Source organism: Cuculus canorus, chromosome 3, assembly GCF_017976375.1.
Source record: "Cuculus canorus isolate bCucCan1 chromosome 3, bCucCan1.pri, whole genome shotgun sequence".
NCBI classification, from domain to species: Eukaryota; Metazoa; Chordata; class Aves; order Cuculiformes; family Cuculidae; genus Cuculus; species Cuculus canorus.
Window position 1 is genome coordinate 41,222,139 of NC_071403.1, and position 23,062 is coordinate 41,245,200.

General features: G+C 37.5%; 2 protein-coding genes across 2 annotated transcripts in view; both read right to left on the minus strand.

Annotated features, from left to right (window-relative positions):
- ARHGAP18 (Rho GTPase activating protein 18) overlaps window positions 1–670 on the minus strand; it is a 94,258-nt gene extending 93,588 nt beyond the window's left edge. The window contains exon 1 of the mRNA XM_054062995.1: window positions 522–670. Coding sequence (XP_053918970.1) covers window positions 522–565 — 44 coding nt within the window. The 5' untranslated portion in view covers window positions 566–670. The remainder of the gene's footprint in view (window positions 1–521) is intronic.
- Window positions 671–3,383: 2,713 nt separating this feature from the next.
- On the minus strand, window positions 3,384–22,264 carry TMEM244 (transmembrane protein 244). The gene is made up of 6 exons (XM_009562884.2): window positions 22,072–22,264; window positions 17,535–17,620; window positions 16,894–16,967; window positions 14,371–14,496; window positions 11,746–11,790; window positions 3,384–10,869 (listed from the first exon to the last, which is right to left on the minus strand). Exons 1-6 carry the CDS (start codon window positions 22,102–22,104, stop codon window positions 10,775–10,777), a joined length of 459 nt encoding a protein of 152 aa, XP_009561179.1. The 5' UTR covers window positions 22,105–22,264; the 3' UTR covers window positions 3,384–10,774.
- Window positions 22,265–23,062: the final 798 nt, after the last annotated feature.

Below are 23,062 nucleotides of genomic sequence, written 5' to 3' on the forward strand. Positions count from 1 at the left end.
AAACGCTTGATTTTAACAAGAATAGATGATATTGGTAAAAACTGCTGAATTCTAATGAGAATAGATGATATTGGGAAAACCGCCTTAGCAATATATCCTATGTATCCCATGTAACGCATCCTATCAGTCCTATATAAGAGAATAAACACGGATTTGCCTAATCCACGCCACGATAATTACGCTACAAAGCACTGTAGGGACATCAACTCCTCGGACCACCAAGCAAGAGCCGCTGTTTTCCCCGCGGCTCCTCGTTGTCCCGCTGTGCCGCAGGACGCGCTGCAGCGCCGGGAGCCGCGGGCTGGAGGCGGCGGGGCGGGCAGGGACCCGCGGCACCAGCCACCCGTGTCGCTTTGTCCATCGCAAAATCGTGACAGAGAGGTGATGTGGAGGCTTCATCCGTGCCAGTCAGGCACGAACAGCTACTCCTACAGCAATATAACAATGAAGCCAGGAAAGAGTAAAGGAGAAAAGAGGGTGCGAGCAGCGCCCGGCGGGACACGGGGCGGGTGGAGCCTTACCTCAAGTGCAGGTAGTGCACCAGCTTCGTCACCACGGTCACCATCCTCGCGGCTCCGCTTGCCCGCTGCCGCCTCGGAGAAGGACGCCGCTCCCGCGGGACTCCCCCTGGCTTCGCCTCCCGGTCGGGCAGGGGCGGGACCGCCGCCCCCCCGCGAACCCTCCCACGGGGAGAGGCCGCGGCCCGGTGCGAAGCGCCCACGCAGGCCCGGCGGTGCCGGTGGGCTCTCGGCTTGCTTTGGGGTGGACGCAGTTCATAAAATCACTAGGTTGGAAAAGACTTTTGAGATCATCAAGCCCAGCCATACCTGCCCACTGCTAAATCATATTCCTGAGCACTTCATCTACCCATCTTTTAAATACCTCCAGGGATGGGAACTCAATCATCTCCTTTGGCAGTCTATTCCAGTGCCCGACGACCCTTTCAGTGAGGAAGTTTTTCCTAATGTCCAATCCTCCCCTGATGCAACTTGAAGCCATTTTCATGGCTCATTCTCATCCTATCACCTGTCACTCGAAAGAAGAGACCAACACTCACCTCACTACAACCTGCTTTCAGGTAGTTGTAGACAGTGATAAGATCTTCCCTCAGCCTCCTTTTCTCTAGGCTAAACAGTCCCAGTTGCCTCATAAGACTTGTTCTCCAGCCCTTTCACCAACTTCCTTGCTCTTCTCTGGATGCACTCCAGCATCTCACTGTCTTTCTTGTGGTGAGGGACTCAAAACTGAACACAGTATTCAAGGTGTGACCTCACCAGTGCCGAGTACAGGGGCACAATCACTTCCCTGGACCTGATGGCCACACTGTTTCTGATACAAGCTGAGATGCCACTGGCCTTCTTGGCCACCTGAGCACACTGCTAGCACATGTTCAGTTGGCTCTCAACCAGCAACCCCAGGTCCTCCTCTGCAAGGCAGCTTTCCAGCCATCTTCCCCAAGCTTGTTGAACCTCAAGCCATTGGTCTCAGCCCATCGGTCCAGCCTGTTCAGATCCCTTTGTAGAGACTCCCTACCTTCAAGCAGGTCAGCACTTCCTCCCAGAAGTCTGCCCTGAATCCGGATATGGCTGCCCAGCAGGGAAGGGATGCTGTGTGACCCCCCTGGAGTGAGGGTTTGGGGGTGTGAGGGGGTGAGCCTCTAGCAAGAGGAGGGAAACAGCACCTGCGCAGTGCCAGGATGCTCTTTCGAAGACTGCTCGGTGGAGAAGGGTGCCATGCGGAGTGAAGGGAATGATAGCAGGTCTGAGCAATCACGTTCAGCTCTGCAGGGGACTGAGGATAAAGGAGTGGTTTGATGAAGGCGTGTAAATACCTGTGCAGGAGGATTTGTTGTAGCAGAGAGTTCTTTGACCTACCAAAGACATAAGAAGAATGATAAGATTGAGGTAGAAGCTCAACAAATACAGGCTGGGAACAAGGAAACACCTTTTGTGTTACCATAAGGGTACTGAAACACTGAAACGGTTTATATAAAGCACTCCTGAATCTTGGATCTCTAGAAATTTTAGCTCTACAGTGGGTGACCTCCCCATATAAACCACATACAAATAATGGCTGCATCTGTTTGATTGGAGTTATGGAGAAAATTCTAGATCAGCCTAGACAATCACAAAGTAGTTTATCAGAAGAGTAATTCCAGGTTTTCAAATCTATGACTAATTAGTGCTCCCCAAATCGAGACTATATCTTCAGCCTTATTCTCCCCTTCTTGTGCATCCACCATGGGCGCTGCACCAGGCGAGACTCTTGAAAAAGTAGTACGTACTAAGTGTAATTCAAAAATGATCATCATGCACACATTAACTTGATGAGGGAAGATTGCATACAAAAATGTAGTCTGTATTTTCTGACTCAATACTTGATTTATTGTAATGACTCTTAACGAAGCACTTCATTGTTGTGATGTAATTCAAATTACTGAAACTTAGAAACTAAAAGAAGCCATAGCACATGAAATGTTTGTAGTTCACCTGGAAGTATTTGGGGATCATGGACAGCTTGGAAGTAAGTAGTGCCACAAAGACACATCTTAAATATTTGTTGTACACATAGTGTAGTTACGATTCAGTCACTGTATCCTTTTGAAATAAGTTGGCTACGGAAAATTGTGTTTCAATTTTTTCTAGGAAGAATTCATTGAAAATCCTCAGTGACAGTAAGAACTGTAACTGTTGTTCACTTCCTTCTGTTTACGTTCTTGACAGTATCAGACTTGTGAGAAATGTGTTTAGTTTTTGGTGATGAATCAGAGTACAAAGAATCTGCAAACATATAGGAGTTGAATAAACAGATTTTTTTTTTCTGTGTTTAATACTGTAATTTTTTTTTACCCATTCTACATATGGCTCTATAGCCTCTCTACACCATTTACAGCAGAGGTGGAGTGTTTCCCCTCTAGCAGGTTTAACATGGCTGGCTTATTTTTTTGTGGTTAGTGTTCCTCCTTTTCATGTTTGCTCTTAAAATCTATTATTTCTCACTGTTCCTTAAGTAATCTTCAGTTGCTAATTCTGTGCTTATAGTTGTTCATACAATACGTTTGTTTGCAAAAAGATTAAAAAAATCTGAAGTAGTTGTGATCTGGTAATTCTGTGATAATTCAGAGTGCTTGTTCTCAAAAAAATATGAATCATCTTACTATACTAAAAATTGATCCGACATATTCCATTTTTTCTTTTTTTCCTGCAAGAATTTAAATTTTCCATGAAATAGTCTGAAAAGTCTGTTTTACAATTTCTAAAAGCACCTATCAAAATATTTGAAATAAAGCATACACTTCAGCAGTTTTGTTTCAGTTTTGCTTTGCTTTATTACACTGCTTGACTGAGTTTTTTACATCATATTCTGTAGTCAACTGGGTAATATATTTGTTTTTATTACATTCTGTCAACAAATTTCAATAAAAAGAATATTTCTTTCCTTGAAATCTTTAGATTTTATGTAATCAGCACGTTCGAACAGAAAGTTACTCATCAGAAAGTTTTAAAACATTCCAAAGACTGAAAATTTAGACCGGTAAGAGCTAAGGATGAAAGCAAAGCTTCTCAGGATAAAGTATGTGGTCAAACATAGTGGACAAGTGAGGCATAAGCTGTTGGAAAGGGGATATTAATTCCTAATCCTGTTAGTTAATAGATGGCTTATTCCCAGCTATATTGTATGCTCTTCTTACAGTATCTAACTGATTTAATACAACTGTATTTTTTTCACATTCTTACATTTTCAGCTTGCAGTCCTCATTGTGATGTATATAAATTGGCAAACCTTAGCATGTCAGAGAAGTTGGGGTAGAGAGGTTGAAATAGAAGACCAGTGTAGTAGGTGTAATTATGGGTAAAGAATTTGAGAAAGATCTCTTGCCTTTTGAAGTCTGAGCTTTGCCTGCAGAGGAAATCCTTTGGAAAGGATTCAAATAAGCTCCATGGAGTGAAGAGGTACAGTGTGTATAAAGGTAGTCTCTATCAAAATGCACTTTCAGTATTGTCAGAACAGTTCGCTGACTCTAAAACATGTTGGGTGATTGCCATGAAGTATCAGGAGAATACAGAAGCTAGCAAATGTCTTGAGCATATCGGGTTCTAATACATAAAAGCATCCAGTTCCACCTAGAGAATTAAATGTCCATAATTTAACACAAACTGCAGGCAGAAATCTGGAGAAGAGGCAAAAGAAGATTTTGGTGACAAAACTCAGTTGCATTTGGTAGCCTGAGACAATTTGCATTTGTGAGACTGGTCAGCTATAGGAGCAGTTGCTTTTACGTGCCCTAGAAATTGTGTGAGACTTAGTTTTGATGATTTTTAAACATATACTTTTTTTTTGACGAGGAAAGCAGATTTGGGAATGGAAACACAGCACGACCTACTAACATCAGCAAGGTTCTCACTGCAGCCTCAGAAAGAGCACTTATGATTGCAATAAAATCATAAATGCATGGCATGTGTACTGCTGATATAGTCTAGTAGATGTATAATCTAGTAAAAGTAGCAACAGTTAAATGTCAGTTGATCACGGACAATACTTACATGTGTTTTATAATTTGCTTAGCAATACTATAATTTGCTAAGCAATAATATTTTTCAAAATTAAAAATGAAATTAGAGTAAGATGTGCCTTCCTAAAATTCCCTCCAACTGCTCATGTGTATTAGTTAAGAATATGTGCAACATTTTTTCCAATAATATTTCCGTACAAACTGTAGCGGCTTGAAATTTGTTCATCCCTCATTGGTTGTCAGGTGTCATTTTTGCCTTAGTTATCTCCAAAGCCAACCCAAATCATCCTTGAGCACTTAGCTATACCATTAATTTTCATGGAAAAAGCCACTTGGGGGGGAAGAGGGCAGGGAAGTGGAGCTTCAAGGTAACAGCAAGACATCAATTTTCTGTGTTTGAAATTAACATCATGTTTTACATAATGATCTTCTGCACCGATCATTAAAATAACGTAGTTACCTCGGCAACTGGAACAATCTGCAAATGCTATCTAGTGATACATAACACATTCTAAAAATAAATACAACAAATAAGGTATGAAACATTATCATCTGGGAAATTTTTTTTTTTCAATAAAAACACCTTCTGGTATAAGCAGATTTTTATGTGAAAATTTCCTTTTAATATGACTTTGTTTTTAATCCAAACTGATTTTATTTGCTTTAAACCTGAAGACCTAACATTGTTTCATTTCCTCACAATGGAAAACAGTAGCTGCTTTTCAATTACAACTCGCATTTTTCTTGAAGTGTTTAATGACACATGTTCAGGAAATAAAATTTATTTCTGAAGCAGTGATTGCATGCTTAAAATGCTTTGGAAAACAAGGCACACCAAATAATTGACTGATTAATTCAATCTAGAGATTTTACTGCTTTAGATCTGAATGCACCCACTGTCATTGCAACCCTCCTATTCTCTCTTTGTTGGTACCCTTGCGAGTCTAACTTGAACAGTTGAGATCTAATGGGACTGATATGAACAGGCATAGACACTGTTAACCTTTTCTTTCTTTTTAACTGTGTTCACAGATGGTTTTGGCTGTCTTAAAACAAATTTTCTTGTGTATAAATGATGTACAGAAAACTTTTGCCAGGACCTAGTTACCAGCACATCTCCCATTAGAAAGAAAAATTGCTCCCAGCTGAGTAAGTTCTTTTGTATCCTACAAGTTCCCTTTCATTCTTCCTGGGTACTGAAGAATCTACACTCTTGAAATGCCCTCTTCCCTTTACCTTTACCACTCCCTGCCTGCTCTTCTGTTTCTTGCGACTTTGCTAAGGAACATTACCAGCTTCTGTAGGATTCACTACAATTTTTTGGTGAAGTAGTGTTAAAGCAATTCCTTACAATCCAGATTAATTTTAAATGTATTTGTATACCTATGGTTTACTGCAGAATTTGCCCATGTAATTTGGCTACTATCTACAATTTTTATGTCATTTAATACCTCGTGAGATATCAGAGATACTGATCTTTTTTTTTTGTCCTTTTTGAAGGTATGTCTTTGTGTGGACCCCCATCAAGGTCTATGAACTGAATTGAAGCCTTTTTCCAGTTTATTTTGAAAGCTACGCATGTAGATATAATTTCAGTTCAAAGGTGTCTGAAGACTGCTAGGAAACTGACAATTCTTAATGTATTTGAGCATTTTGCCATCACTCATATTTCGTTTAAACACTTTTTCTTTTACTGCTGAAAATCTAGTGACAAGATTGCTCTGAGAGAGGGTCTGGTTATATATAAGTTGTCCTTTGCTAAAGTATTGCTCAAATAGAGATAACGGGGTCTTTGCTATCAGAAGCGGGAGCAGACCCTTTGTTTACAAATCAGTTTGCAAATCCACAGCAAATAATCTCATATTAGGATTTATTATTATTGAAAGATTCGGAAGAGTAATGGCCAGGCTGTGACTACCTTTGATTTAGGACAATGACAGCAGCAGACTGAAAGTACCTTTGATTATTTTTTACAGGCTCCAGTTTCAACAAACATCCTTATATTTGATCGTGCCTGTTTTCTAGGGGTAGGCAACTTTAAAGTCTTGGGGCCAAGGCCTTTCCTCAGATTTTGGTTGTCCATAGTTGCTGTTGTACTGTCACTTCCCAAATCCCCAGTCCAAGCCAATGCTGTGCCAAAACTGCATGTCAGGATCACATCTAAGCACACATCTTTTTCTTCTTTCACCCTCATTTACAATGGAAACCCGAGTACGTGAACTGGAGGATCACTGCAAGGTATTCATTTGGTCCCCTAAACAAAAGCAAGTATGGAGAAGAATGTAAGTCTATCATGGATCACACCTGCCCTGCAACACAGGTGTAATTGTGCTGAAGAGGGATTCAGCACTCTGAAAGGATTTGTATCATTCTCCTTGAGCAAAGGAGACACTGGGAAATGGATTTGTGTCTTAAAATCATAGCCTCACACTGAAAGGTTTAAACCCAATAATAAAAGTTATTAATTACATCATCAAATTTTATAACCATTCCCAAGACCTTTGTCCTCTCTGACATCTAGTAAGAGAGTGTACGCTGTCTGGGACTGTGATTAGCTCACAAAAAGGAGAGATTAGAGTATTAGCCATTACTGAGCAGATGGATCATTACACAGGATCTTAAGCCAAGAAATAAATATTCTCGGTAAGTGACATTTGGAAGATAAAAAATATATAAGTAAAGCTTTAAATACCTGTGGAGATTAACAAGGACCTAACTTTATTGTGTGACAACATACATACCAGATGATGGAATGAGCTTTCACATCTTTTCTCTGTTCAGCAAAGCTCACTTGGTCACAATGGATATTTCTAGTCAGAAGTATATGGGTTGTAGGAACCCTCTGCATGAGTTATTCAGTGTAGGAGACTGCAGTCAGGTGTCTCATCTACCAATTGGTAGTGATCTAGTATTATTCATACTGTGTTTTCTGTATTTATTAGTGTATCAGTGGTTGGTATTTTTAGGAGCACAGAAATAATTACTGCTGGGTTTTGTTTTGTTTGCTTTTTTAAGTGGATGCAAAAGAGCTGGAAATGTTGATCAACTAATTTATAGAGGTGGAAAATGACAGGCTTACCTTGAATAGCTAGCTCATTACTTAACTAGGAAATTATAAGTATTTAGATCTATATTTTTATGGAAACACCAACTAAAATAATTACGTTGTCTGTGTATTGAACTACTCCACAGTTTGGTATTTGGCTGGTTTTACATGTCTGTGTTAGTTTGTTGATCTCAGAACAACTTTTTAAATTGATTTACACTTTGACATTGCATTGAAAGCAGTGCTATTAGCCCAGGAATATGTGCTTAAGATCTCCAAAAAAAGTGCATTTCACTTATGTTTTATTATGAGAAAGTCACTTCACCATTTGGAACAGGAATGAATGCAGAGCTGTTTGGAGAGAGTGTTGAATTGAGGAGAACAATAATCTCTTGCAGTAGGTGACTGGATAAGATAAAAAGGAGTTTCTTCCCTCTGAAAAAAAAGTCTTAAATTACTCCAAGTATGGTATTATTAAGGTATGGCATTTGTATACTGTTCTATTAATTTCTGTACCTAATGTTTCCAACTTTCAACCTTCTTCCCTGCAGACTCTGCCTGGAAGTGAATTAAGTCTCCATTTTTTTTTCTAGACGGTCTACACTCCCACTGATACTTGTGCAAATCCTTGACTACCAGACTGTATCACAAAGGGTTAAATAACTTAATGCTAAGCCCGCACTAACTAAATTAGACAATATTCCTGTGTCTTGCTGAATCAAAGAGCAAAGAATTCTGAAAATCCTGAGGCAGGAACCAGTCTGAAGATTTTTCTTCTTTCATTGATCTTGTCCATTTCTGTCTTTTCATTTCTTGCGTTCAATTAATTTCTTCTTTTCAAACACAGGTCCCTGTTTCAGCTTTGTTTTCCTTCTGCTTTCTGTAGCAGTCTTCTTGTAGTCTTTGGGAGGTTGTTGTGAAACATACGCAACACCCTTCTTTCCCTCCAGCTGTTCTTCTTTCTTACCTCTATCTTGACTGTTATTAGTTAATTACATGCAAATTGCTCAAGTGGGTCCCATTATTATTGTTCCAGAAACAGCCAGGTTTGTCATATTCAAAAGTACTCTTTTGATGTGTTGGATAGAAAACACACAGTATTAGCTATTATCTTTGAAGGCGTCTGACCTGGTAATGCCTACACAGATATAACTCATATTGCTTATATGATGAATATTTATTTGTATAATATGAAATTCTTCTACACTTTAAACATTATGTGTAACGTTTGTCATTTGTGTTCAACATAAAAGTGATAGAAAAGATGAAATAAATAATGTTGAAATTGTCTCACCATTCCATATCTGAAAGTAATGCAAAATGCTAATGACTCTTTAATAGCCAGTCTAAGGCTTTTAATCTCCAGTAGAGTACTTACTGTGGTTCTTTTTCTAGGCCTGGCCTAGTTGTATGTGCTTTGGAGAAATCTTGGAACTAAAGCACTCTTCATATTGGTCTGAAGCTATCTCTTGCTAGTGATTTAAGGTATTAAATAGAAAACAAAACTTTAAAATGTCAAGATCAGGCAGCAGAGCTACTAAAAGCTGCATCTGGGCTGACACACATAGAGGAAAATCCTGACAAGTTAAATATAGAAACTTATTCCACCCATGGATTAACTTTATGTCTAATCCACTCATGTTCTGCCACATGGCACACTATCTACACACACAAAGTGTATGAGGATGAGTACAGAGGTATGAATTCACTGCAGACAGTACTTCCTTTCCATCCATTTTTATAGTTCTGAACTGAAACAAATATGGAAGAAATGTGCAAATGCTTTTCTAACACATAATATCAATTGATTACCTTCACAGTAATGTTATTGGGATACAAATCCAGCAAACCAAAAACGGTCCATGGTTCAGAGCAGTGATCAGTGCAGGTCAGTTAATTCACTTTCTGGAACAATCTCTGCTGACTACAGTACACAGCATGTTATGCTGAACAATTTGTAAATTCTACATCTATTCAGTGCTATGGATTTAAAACGTGGGTTGTCTCTAAAATAACTTACATATCTGTCACTCACGAGAGACAAGCTCATTCTTTTGGGAGTCTTCTGAAAGGTTCTTCTCACCATATATGTACTTTCTGTATTGAATCATAATTGAAAATTGTAAAACTTGCAATAAATGTTAAGATGGTTGATTAGATCAACAGGGGATGGGTTTTTCAGAGGCATTATCTGTTGATTAAGATAAAGGCGAAGCAGCATTTAATACTCCTGTGCCAAGAGCAATCCAGTCTTGCTTTTCTAAGCAAACTCTGGTTGAAATCCAATGACTGGTATAATTAAGATGAAGTTGCCTTCTAGCAATTTCCCTGTTACAACTTTATTATGGTTAAAGAGATAAAGAGTTACTTGAAGGCACTACTGTGGTTTGTTTGTTGTTTTTTAATTACCAGTACCCATAGATTCACATTTTGTCATTTGCCATATGCAGCTGGGGGAGAAAGAAAGAGATATGTAAAAAAGTGGCTGTCGGTAGCATTTGCCTTTCCTCCTTCCAGCACAGCCAGAGCATAAAAGGATCATTAGCAAAAGAGAGAATAGCCTGAAGCTATTGTAGAAAACATTTGTCTGTAGGATCTCTGGAAGCAAAAGAGTCAACCGAACACTGGGTTTGTGTGTCTGCCTGCGATTGTCTTGGGCAGCTTCTAGGTGAAAGATTTAATACAGTAAGAGATGCAGATCTATGTTCTGTTCATGGATTCTCTTTGCCAAGGGTTTTCTAGTAAAGACTGCTCCAACCTACAGTGCTTTATGCTACATAGTGTGACTTTAAATTTTTGCAGCACTTGTGAGAGGTCAGACTCCAGGCTAAATTAGAGACAGCATTTCATAAAATGCAATAGATAACAAGCACCCTGAAAATACTAAATTCAAATCTGTTTTTTCCTTTTCCTTGTAGGATTTTGCAAGAATGTTGCATTATTGCTCTACTCCTCTTCTGTTTTATTTGTTTTCAAATAAAAGACTGTGTATCTAATTATTTGCTTAATGGAAAATGTACATACAAAACATAAAGTGATTACATGCAACCGCTAAAAGTGATGACATTGACTTTACAAACAAATGTAAGATACAAGAGGTCTGGTAAGCTAAATATTAGCCTTACAATTAGACAGTTGCTAACTCCATTTTAATTATGTTGCCAACAAAAACACAGAATTCATATAAATACAAAGGCAAGTTCTAATTTTTCTTTTCAAAAGTCATCTAGAATTGGGTAAATGAAGTTGTCTTTGAACAAGCAGTATGCCAAAATCTGTCCTCCACAAATCATTGAAATCACTCCAGATCCTGAAAGAAAATGTATGACTGTTTTATATTAATCTTTATAGTGGAATACAAATGTTATGATAAATCTTTAAACAGACATTCTTTTTATCTTCAATATTTTAAAAATGGCCTGTCTACTTTAACATTTTCCCAAGGCTTTAACCACCTACAAAGATATCAGCCCCAGCAGCTGCTGATGCAAAACCAGTTACAGGGCAGGGGATTTATTTGCATGTCCCCATCATTTAGGAATTTACTGCAGCTGCCAATCCTTGTTATCCATCATATCAGAAAGAACAGAAGCCAGTCCTGTTCCCATAACTATTTTTCAAGATAATATATTCTAGTACAAAGCTATGCTTTTAATTTTACAGAAAATTAAACATTCAGAAAACTGTAGGTTTGCCATTCACTCTAAGGATATGTGATGACGAGGATTTATTTCATGCATCATAAGCACTGCTGAGCAGTGTTCATAAAATTCCCTCTGGAGGTGCCTGTTTCTTTCCATTGATTATAAGGGTACCAAGGAGAAGAGTTTGGACAACTGTTTTTTTGACTCCTGAATTAAGTGAGATAGTTTGATTAGTCGTGATTTAGTCATGGTTTATTTTAAGAGCATGAGCGTATCTGCTGTTTGTTAGCAAGGTTAACATAAGCCAAGTGCATTCTGGTTTTAAAACAGAATATTTTTTTAAGGCAAGGCAAATGTTAGTCCAGCCTTACTTGCCTGTGTCATGAAAAGAAGTATAAATGAAAAGCATATATTTCTTATTTAAATGTTGACAATTCTCAAATTAACGAGACAACAGATATTTCATAGAAACAATTCATACTGTACACACTAATTCTCTACACAGAGCCTAAAAATTGAAACTTTCAAGAATGTAATTATACCTAATGCCAGCCACCAGTGTAACATCAGGGGGAATTCAGACATAACTGCAAGGAGAAGAAAAGGCGAAATGTAAATTTTTAAACAATAAGGATGATAACATGCAAACATTATGTTATCAAAGGTCTGCTTAATTATGTTTCATATATTATATACTTTACCTTCATTGAAATTGCAATTGCATATTTAGATCCTGATCACTCAGATATTTGGCTATACCATTAAGATTAGGCTGGTGAGACATCCCACTGGAAGGCAAATCTTAAACCCAACAAGTGTGTGCTAAATGGAACTCTTAGGCTTTCTGAGGAAGAACTGCCTTTTTTCTTACATACCTGTACCTGAACAACAGAGACACTGATCCTTTGGTAGAGTGTCTACATATTGCTGCAATCCAAATAAATTAAGCTGCCTGACAGTTTCAATTTAACATGCAATGCAGGCTGAGTCTGCACACTGTGTTAGCACTACTGCACAACATGCTCTCTCCTATGTCAGGCACTCACCCTTACCTCATGCAAGCTGACCCAGATCCCCACTGCATGAGCAAATGTAGGGCCATTACATGACTCAATGCTGCACCCCTCAAAAAGAGCTGTCAGGGCTACAGAGACAGCAAAGTGAGCTGGGAGGTACACTGCATAGCAGCTCACAGTTGGCAGAGCTTTGGCTGGCCATCTGAAAGAAACGATAATAAATCTGGGGTTGTTAAGAAATCAAAATGTGTCACCTAATGTAATGACAGAAGATACCACCCTTTATATATATATACATACATATATATCTCCTGTATGTATGACAGATGATACCTTCCTGTCCTACCCTGGGTCAGGACAATCCATGGTTTCAGCACAGGAGAGGGGATGAAATGATTGAGAGCAGCCCTGCAGAGAAGGGCTTGGGGCTGCTGGTCGACGAGAAGCCTGACATGAGCCGGCAATGTGTGTTCACAGCCCAGAAGGCCAACCTTATCCTGGGCTAAATCAAAAGAAGCGTGGCCAGCAGGGCAAGGGAGGGGATTCTGCCCCTATGCTCTGCACTGGTGAGATCTCATCTGGAATACTGTGTCCAGTTCTAGAATCCTCAACTTAAGAAGGATATGGAGCTGTTGGAACGGGTCCAGAGGAGGGCTACAAAGATGATCAGAGGGTTGGAGCACCTCTACTGTGAGGACAGGCTGAGAGAGTTGGGCTTGTTCAGCCTGGAGAAGAGGAGGCTCTGAGGAGAACTTATAGTGACCTTCCAGTACCTGAAGGGGCTACAAGAAACCTGGAGAGGCACTTTTTTTACAAGGATATGTAGTGACAGGACTACAGGAAATGGCTTTAAATTGGAAGGGGGATATTTAGATTAGACATTAGGAAGAAATTCTTCATGATGAAAGTGGTGAGGCACTGGCATGGGTTGCCCAGGGAAGTTGTGGCTGCCCCATCCCTGGAGGTGTTCAAGGCCAGGTTGGACGAGGCCTTGAGCAGCCTGGTCTGGTGGGAGGTGTCCCTGACTATGGAACGGGGTGTAGAACCAGATGATCTTTAAGGTCCCTTCCAACCCAAACTGTTCTATGATTCTATGATTCTACAGATTATCTACAAAGCACTTTTTGTTGCTGTTTCTGTAATTTTTTTCTTATTTAAATATAGAATTATTCATAAGGAGTAACAGTAGTTTAAAATCCAGGAAATCAAATTCAGTAGATAAGAAATTATGCTTAATTTTTAAGATGAAGTCTCTTGGTGTCTGGCAGCGCTTGCCATGGGAGCTGGGGAATCCCCATCTGTATAAAGTACTAAAAGACAAATGGACAAAGCACTGGAAGGTGGACGATGAATTATTATGTAGTAGAGAGTGAGTCCTAATTTGTCAGTGATACTTATCCTATTTTCCTAATTTTTCTAAATTATAGAATAAAAATACTAAGTTCATTGCTATAGAAGAAAAAAAATGGGCTCTGGTAGAGATGATGTTAAAATATATTTCCTAATCAGCCATAGCAAAATTCTTCTAAACAGCATGAGAAGAGGAAGCAGGCTACCAGGGACTGGTAAGAAGTGATGAGTCTTGTTTACTGCAGCCAGTTCTTTTCCTTTCCTTTGAGGGGAACAGTTTCAGGATGGGGGGAAGTGGGAAGATGCTTTGATAGTAAAATGCTTTATTTTCCTCAATGAGATTTATTTCAAATGATCTAAGTTTAGAACTTTGAATTGACTCTGCTGCAGCAAGCCTCATTTTTACTCTGAACTAGAGCTGATGTGTTAATGAGTACGTCGCAAAGTGTCAGGACATGGACAACTGTTAATTTCCTGGTTTAGAGAAAACCACACTTCCCAGCCACTGAGATTTTATGTAGGCTGGATCTGTTTGCTATTAATTGCCAAATTAAGAACTAATACTCTGAAATTGTTATAAGAAAATTGTATTTTAAAACTCTACAACAAAAACAGATTTGAGTTTTAAAAGGCAGGTTTAAATACATGCATGAGCCAAATGGATGGAAATTTGAGACAGGTATTTATTTAGCTTTAAGGAAAAAATCATGAAGTCAGTCCAGTAATACAGCAGATGAATCATAGCGGACTGGCCCTTCAATTTGTGATAGTATACATATATTTAGCAGTAAGTCTACTTACCAACTGAAGTTATGATGATATGAATAACAGTAACTGTTACAGCATAATCCCATACCCATTCTTCCACAACCAGGGCAAACAGCAGACCACAAATGAAGAAAGTTATTTCCAATGATATCACAAGAACTGTACATGAAAATAAAATATTTACACCAGACACAGTTTTGAAAGGCTTTTTTTCTTATAGTCAAAATAATAGCAATGTAAAGTTAGATTGTCAGATAGTTACGCAAATTATGTTTTACAAGATCAGGTATGCTAATGTCTTAATTATAAAGTTAATTTCTAATTTTGCTACCGACATCTGCATGGCTTGTGCTGATTTGCCTACAGACTTTAAAGTGTTATATATTTTATGGAAAAACTTGAGGAACCATAGGATTATGGCCAGTTCATATAGCCTGGAAGAGAAATTGTGCGGAAATTTTACTTAGGAATCATCCCCACTCTTTGTATATGGTACCAGATAGATTAGGTTGATGCTAACATTGATCAAATTCTTCTTATCCAAAACAGAATTGTGTAGTTAAGGGAATATGTTTAGTAAGAAACTTCATAGCTTTCACCTTGTGCACATCATTGCATCAAGAATACATATATATATAAAAATATGTGTATGTGTATATGTATACAGATCAAAACAATTTAAAGAAGAGACATACAAGGGGAGATAGAACAGAGAGCCTACAAGGTGAACAGAGGCCATCCATCTGTATGGATCTCATGGTATGTACAACCAGGAGCCTGGCTTTTCTCAGCTCTGATAGTAAGGCTGACTCGGCTACCATGCACTCGCCATGCCTGACATTCAGCAGCTGTCTCTGTGTTGTGTTAAACCATGAATAGGGATTTCCAGCAAAGTGATAATAACTAAACTATGCTGCTATTAATGTTATCTGATCTAGAAAATTACTTCTCTCAGTGACAGAACAGTGCTCTTCTGCCTCATCACTTTCTGTGCAGCGCGCTGAGCCATGCTGTGCCACCAGCCTGTGCTGACCACCTCCTTTGAGGGTTTACAGCTTGGCATGGGCAAGCTGTGCCTCCTCCACAGGCAGGAAAACACTCTGGAAGGCATGGAGCACCTGCACTGGGAAGCGTAGGGAACCTCATTGTTGCATTTAATGTGATGTATTCTTCAACATACATAGCAATGAAGTCGTGCTTAGTTTTCAGCTTGTTTACTTGCTACTGCATGTAGCAGGAACAAAACCAATCACTTTTAGGGCAAACTTTGGCTGTATGCTTGGTGGCTATGGTACTGTTGCAGTAATGTGATACTTAAGATTGCTGTCACCAAAAGTAGAGACCATCGTTATTTTTTCACTGTATTTATTTTATATATTTGGCAGCATTTTATACCTTTCCATTTTATTCTTTTTTTTAATACGGTCAATAAGTTCCTACTGTATTATGAATCTTTCACCTAGCAGTTAAAAAAGATGTAAAAAATAAGAAGAGGAGGAGTGGAAATCCATGTGTAAGTATGGAAATGGGAAATAACACTTCCAAAAAGATTAATGTTTTACAACACATTTTAGGGATTTTGCTTTATTATGTTTTTTTTGTTTACTATAGTTTATGAACCTTTTAAATTTTGCCAATAATTTTATAATTCTGAAAGTATGCTTAGTGCAGATAGGTGCTCTGTAAGCTTTTTTACAAAAATGGGCCAGTAATAATAGTTCAGTCCTGAGCTGACTTCCATTTTTATTTTAAGGTTATGTTTTAAAGACAGTATTCTGTTTTTAACAGGCATGAGTGAGAGGCCTGAGACTATTGAGTAAAGTAGTTCTCATTTGCAATATCCATAAATTTTTATTACTCTTTTTAACCCTATGAACTAACCAGTTTACTTTACTGACAGATGATATGGTTTGCCTTTATAAAACAGATTACAAATCTGGTAAAATTTCATGTATGTGTATACTTTTTTAGGAATTACTGTTTAGGAAAAAGAAATGTTTTGAGAGTTTCAGATGAAGATGTAGAAATTTATAGAATTTTTTATATTTTTTTTAAGATATATAAAGATATGTTTAGGAACTGAGCTACAATGGAGCCCTGAAATTTTAAAGCACACTGTATTCAGGCACTACCAAAACAAAATTTCCATTAGTTGAATGTGACTTGTTATTCAGATCTGAATCTGATATGGTTGATTAGAGATTTGCTTCAGTATGAAAATTAGACTTTACTTTGTGGAGGAACTTTACAGAGAAAAGGTAATTGTTCTGCAGTGAAAATGAAGCATCCTGCCAAAGCAGCACATTTGCTTCAGAAGATGCAAGATCAGAACAGCTCAAGGAAAGGCCTAACAATTAGTTGCATGATAAGTAGCAGAACAGAAATGGGAGGTTCAGGGAAGATGAATAAGCATTTAAATGCAGTGTAGTTAAAATACAGAAATCATTGGTATAACTAAAACATCTCTACGATACTATCCATAAGGAAGAAAAGTTTACATCCAGACACAGTCTATTTTCTTGGCTGGGGAAAAAGAGAGAAACAAACTTCAGTCACCTAAATAATATGGGTTAATCCATGAGGGATTTGTCTTAAAATCGAAAGGTGCCAAGCCATCCAACATTTTAATCCTGTGGAAATAGAAAGAATAAATTTAACTAGAGCTTTTTAATAAAGCCTTAGTGATTATGCAACACATTATAGGTGTTTTTAAATGTGATTTGAAATTGAATACTTTGGGCTTTTACAAGCTTTCTATGTTCTATTGCGTGTTTTGGTCTTGTCCTTGCACATAGTGTCCGTGATTTCCACTTTTTTTTTGTGCCACCTGTCTGGCACTATATATGCTAATCAACTTCCCAAGGGAATATAATTTCTCTTTTTAATTGTTTATAAAACCTTCCTTTTCCTTTTTAAATGTAATCTCTGCTCTTATGTTCATTTATTTACATGTAGCAAGTGCAAGGAGGTAGATTAGAACCAACATTTTATGTTAGTTTTGAGTCTCTGTTTGCCAATTTGTGCACTTGAATGAAGGTTCAGGTACATCAATTCAAATGAATTTGAAAATTATGTTCACCGGATAACTAGGACTGGATGCCTCCAGTCTGGATGCCTCCTCTACAGGGTCATAACTCTACCCATTACAGCCAGTTGTGCTATGCCATCAGATTAGATTAAAGACAAGAAAATCTTACTTGAATACTGCGAAGCACACATATAGGACCACATAGTACACGATGTAGAAAACTGCCATGCATATCAACAAGTTCACCAGAACAACCTGCAAAAGGAAAAAAGAGAGTAAAGCCTAATGTTATGTTTACATTTAATACATAATTGTTAGAGATTAATTCCATATTTCTATCAATCAGCTTGAAAGATCATCCAGATGCTTAATTAGTTTTTAACATAGTTGTAGCCTAGTTTTTAGCATAAAAGAAATACCTTCCTTGTAAATATGTTGAAACAAATAAAATTTATAAAACTGTAAAGCAGTTACTCCTAAGTTTTCCAGCCTCAAGAAAACATCACTGTGGTGCTTACTTCCAAAGGTAAGGATGTAGACACCTTAAACGAGTAATAAGGCACACATGTTAAATATTTTTCAAAGTTCATTTTTTTGTGGATTAGTTCTAAATAAATTCCAACTCCAAACTGAAAAAATACCCCTAAAAATATGAGTTTCATAAAGAAACCACTGTCTTATGATCAAATACTCTGTCTTTAAGAAAAGAGAAACACTATATACAGAGTTATACAAAGAATACACGTTTCCCAAGATACCTTAGTATCACTATTTTTTCATTGCATTTTACTGTTTTCATTTCTAAACTGAAGTTTCAGGAGAAATGCAGCCAGAGAAAAACTCTTAGCTTTCACCTGGTAAGTTTCATAAAATTCCTTGAGATTCTTTCAAGTGAACATATCTTTGATCACATATCTCTCACCTACTAAGTTGGCTTCCTGAATTAGGGAGACCATAGGACTTGTATTCATTCCTACAGGTATAATGTAAAATTATGGTTTGAAGGTTTATATGTTCTTGTAATAGTAATAGTCTTGCTAATTTCTGGTTTTCTGTTATGATATAATGACATTCCAGATGTTTAGTTTTATTTTTTTAAAGGGAAATATGGGACATTTGAACTAGACATCTCTATGCATCAAACATGAGCAACTGCTTTGCAATATTGCGTGCTTGCTTTAGAACATGAAAATCAAGTCGTGTACTACAGTCAGTACATCAGTCAGTAAAATAAGAGGGGTTTTTTTAATAGACTCCAGATTGACTTTTATTTTACCACTGTAGCTAGTGCTTTATCATGTCATAGTTCTCCTTTCCTCTTTCCTAACTTCATTGTATCTTTCCTCTGTCAATAGCCATTTTTTTAAACTGCTGACTTTTTCTTTACTGTTTCATTCTTTTCCTTGCCTATTCCCTCCATTCTGCATCTTCTACTCTTTATATAAAAATGTAGGTAGAAAGCAGTCATGAAAAACACAGTGAATGCAGACAGAATTGCTACCAGTTCCATATTGTCTGTCTTCAATATTTTGCTGCATGATGCTTTCCAATGGAATGATCTGTGGCTACATTTTGCTTTTTGCTACTAACACATTCCAGTTTCTGTTTTAGGCATAGACTATTGTGTAAATTCTCCATCCAGCCACAACAAGTGTAATGAGAATTTTTTTCCCCTTCCTACAGTTTGGCTATCAAATATTTGTAACTAGCAATGTATGTTTACTTGACTCTTCTGGTAACACTTCCATGGATCTCCAAAGTATGATACATTATGCAATAATGAGACTTAGTGTCCTAAGCCTGCACACTTTATGCCCTGCGAGATCCCATGCTGAATTTCCCCTGAGATCAATGGAAATGAGCTAACAGCTAGTGAGTTTGGAAGTTTTGATGTTTTACAGGACTTCTCGTCTCTGTTGTTCAAAAAAACCAAAAACATACGGAGGACTGGATGCAATTTTTCAGTGTATCAGAATGGCAAGCAGAGAGTATAGACTGCATATAGTCAAGCATTATTTCAATGCAAAAGAAGCTAGTTTATCTCTTTCAATGGTGACACTGTACATATAATGGGAATGAGTTTGAGGGGAAAAAAAAGGTAACAACTAACAGAGGAATAGGACCCAATTCTGAAGAAAGGAAAAAGGAATTACATTTGTGTAGGTTGGTTATAGGGACCAAGGTAGCAGAAATAATAACTTCATATTCATAACTAAAAAGAAAGAGGAATTACTTGGAGAAAAACTAATACTAAAGGAATGAAACCAAAACCCAAATGTATAAGATGCCGTGAAGATTAAAAAACAATTTATGTTTCACAAAGTTTGAAAGAGACTTGCTCATTTTATTTATTTGGTTTTATTCCAGAATTTTTATCAAAACTGGTTATTGAGTGTCCTTATGATCGCTATGGATTTGGAACATAAAGTTGAATAGTGTTCTTGACAAGTTCTTCAAAATTAATGCACAAAGAAAAGAAAACAAAACAAAAGGTACAGAATATTCTTCTAAGTCGCCATTTTTACATTAAACTCAGTTGGCAGTTAAGATTGCAGTGGGAAAAACAAAACATAAGCTACCTCTAAAGTACAATTTCCATTTTGATTTAGTTTGTTATATGCTTGTAAAAGGAACCCTTATTCAAGGGAGCAGAGACTTTGAGAAGGGCTGTAGATGAGCATTATCTCATACTAGCTCATTTTTTCAGCTTCTTTTGCACTATTGTGGCACAAAAGAAGACCTTAAGAATTTGGGGTTTACGGTGGGAGAATATGAATAGAAGTAAGGAAAAAGTATTGTCTCTAAATGCAGCACTAGGAAGTGGTATCCAATTTGTTAAGAAATTCAGAAGGTGAAGAGAAGAGCCACAAAAGGGAACTGATGGCTAGAAATGTTTGGGTTTGGTTTTTTTTTTCATTAGGACTACAGCCCTAAAGAGGTCAATCTGTTTAGCTCTAAGAGCTGATTTGATTATGATGGATAAGTACCTTCACAAGCAGAAAATACCAGGTACTTAAGGGCTCTTTAATCTATCAGAAAAGCCACAAGAAGTAAACAGCTGCAAGTTATAGCTAGACAAATTTAAAAGGTGCATGAAGGACATTTTTAACTGTAAAGGCAATTAGCCAACGGAACAAACTGCCTTTGGAAAGAACAGATCCTCCAGAGCAAAACCAGATGCCTCACTGGATCACTGCTGGCCTGGTTGTGTGGTAGATAACATCTTTATGGAACCATCTGAAATTGACAGAAGCATGAATACTGTGAATTTAGCAAACTGCTTTTATTTATATTGCTAAATAGTGTAAAGTGCTAAATATTGAAAAATGCATTTATCTCCCACGAGGAGGGAGATCAAGGAGCTTTAGTTTCTAATGCAATAGGAGAGAAATACATCATGCCTGTACAAACATATTTGTCAATAAGTAGATGTCCAGGACATTCTTCCTCTTTTCTTCTTTATTCTTTCTTCTTTCCCTACATCAAAACGAAGTCAAGCAAAAACTGAGAACGAGTAATTTCTTCAGTCCTGTTGGTCTGAGGCCTAAATACAGCTTTCCCATTTCCATTGTCCTTAGTCTTATTCTAAATGAAAATCAGGCAAATATTCCATTTGATCCGTTTTTTTCCATAGTGTAGCCCATGGTCACTATAATGATACTACAAAGTCACGTGCAGTTTTGGCAGCCGTGCTATCTCTTACCCCCCTGAAAGTATGTCTAAGCACTGGAAGTTTAATCTTCTGCACATTTTTGGTGGGAATCCTTTTCATTCCATTGCTCTGAGCAGATGCACATGTCCTGTAATTCTGCTTTATCTGCTGCCCCTCCTCTAGAAGCTGTCTTCTTGAAGCCTTATCTGCTCTCTACGTAGATTTATACAATAATAAAAGTGATGAGACAGGACTGAAGTGAAAATCACAGAGCTGAAGGACAGCTGTGAGCCAATGACCTATTGACTTCTAATTACAGTAGGTAAATTCCTAGCCTCTCATGAAGTTGGTGACAAACTTTAATTGGCGTCAAAGGCCCAGGATTTTTCTCTATGTGCCCAGAATACTCTTAGTTCCTGTCACAGGGATGTAGTGATGTATTAGGTATAGCATGCTTTGCTCAGTCAAGTAAGCTAAGGAAATGCATGCAGCTCAGCTCTAAGAGTATATTCTTAAAATAATATCAAGAAAACAAAAACCCTTTGAAAAAAATCCATTTTTATCATATTTTACTTCATTTTTTTGGTCAAACATTTCACTAAAATTTAGACAAATATTTTTAAAACCTCAGAATACATTTTATTTTCAATCTGGTTTTCCCTTTCTAACCCCTCAAATATTTCAAAGCAAAAAATGCAAGTTAAAAACCACAGAGGTATTTATTATACGTTAGAACAACTTAAAGGAAGAATTTTAGGAATATACTGCTGTCATTAAATGTAGGATTTTATTAAACACTTTCAAGAATTATCTCTCTCAAATGAAATACATGACATATTTTGAAATCCCTTTTATAAAATGTACTTCGCAGTACTTACTACCAGCACTATAGTGAAAGGTGTCATTTTCATTTTGGTCTTTAGGAAGAGAACACCGAAGAACACTCTTACAGTAAGAATGAAAGCAACTGCTTTTTCAAGCCCCTCAGTACCTGTTTAATTCTCTAAATACTATCTGATTACATACAATACTACACAAACTCAATTCCTTTTACCTTGGTTTCAGCAGTTTTGACCTTGAGAGCCATGGACACATGATGAGTGAAAGGAGGTGCTGTTGCTATATTCCGTACGCCAGTATCAGCAGGAAGAAGCAGCTGGTTTTCACCCCAAAAAACATTCTTATAGGTAAGTATAGGACAGAGTGAGGTGAATTGATTGGATTAAATTGAATTGAGACAGAAGCCATCTGTGAGCTAACCATAAGCTGCTGAAGAGCAAAGAGAAAATCCTACTATCTCATTTAATGGTCATACTTCCGTAGCCACAGTCAGCCAAAGTGTGTCTATAATATAACTTGGCTACTTAGAGGCAACATTAACAACATTAGTTTCTACCTTCTATTTGCTTTCATCGACATTCATTTGATCACCTTTCCTTGGGGTTACTATACTATACCTTCCTACTTTTAATTAGTTTTACAATTTAGTTGGTTTACAATTTTAATTAGTTTACAATCTCTAACATTAATTCTATTGACTGCAGTTGTGGAGTGGTACGTTCTTTACAATGTTCTTTGCTGACATTTTTCTTCTGACTATTACTTTAGTACATCAAGCATAATTCACACTAAATTATGTATAATTAGGTTAAGAAATACCTGACATATTATGACCCTTCTCCTTTTCCTGAACCATATTTTGTTCCTTCAGTAGGATGAAATTTAGTGTGCCTTAGAGCAGATCTAACTTCTACTGAGCAGTCCCTTAATGGTTCAGATTTGGCTTTTTACAGACACATTATGATTCAGTATAGTGTGTTATTTTGAAAAAAAAGAGATCATACAAGGGAACACTTCTGAAACTGAATGACAAATCAACTTTTTTTGCTTTTTTGCTACCACTAACATATGTGGAAGTTTCACTGGGGATTTTTGTGCTTTTTTAATCATACAAAATAAAAGTTATCTGCTTTAAGATATAGTCTGCACTCAGCAAAAAAAGAGCTTTTGCTCATGGATTCGACAGCTCAGATTGTGAATACTGT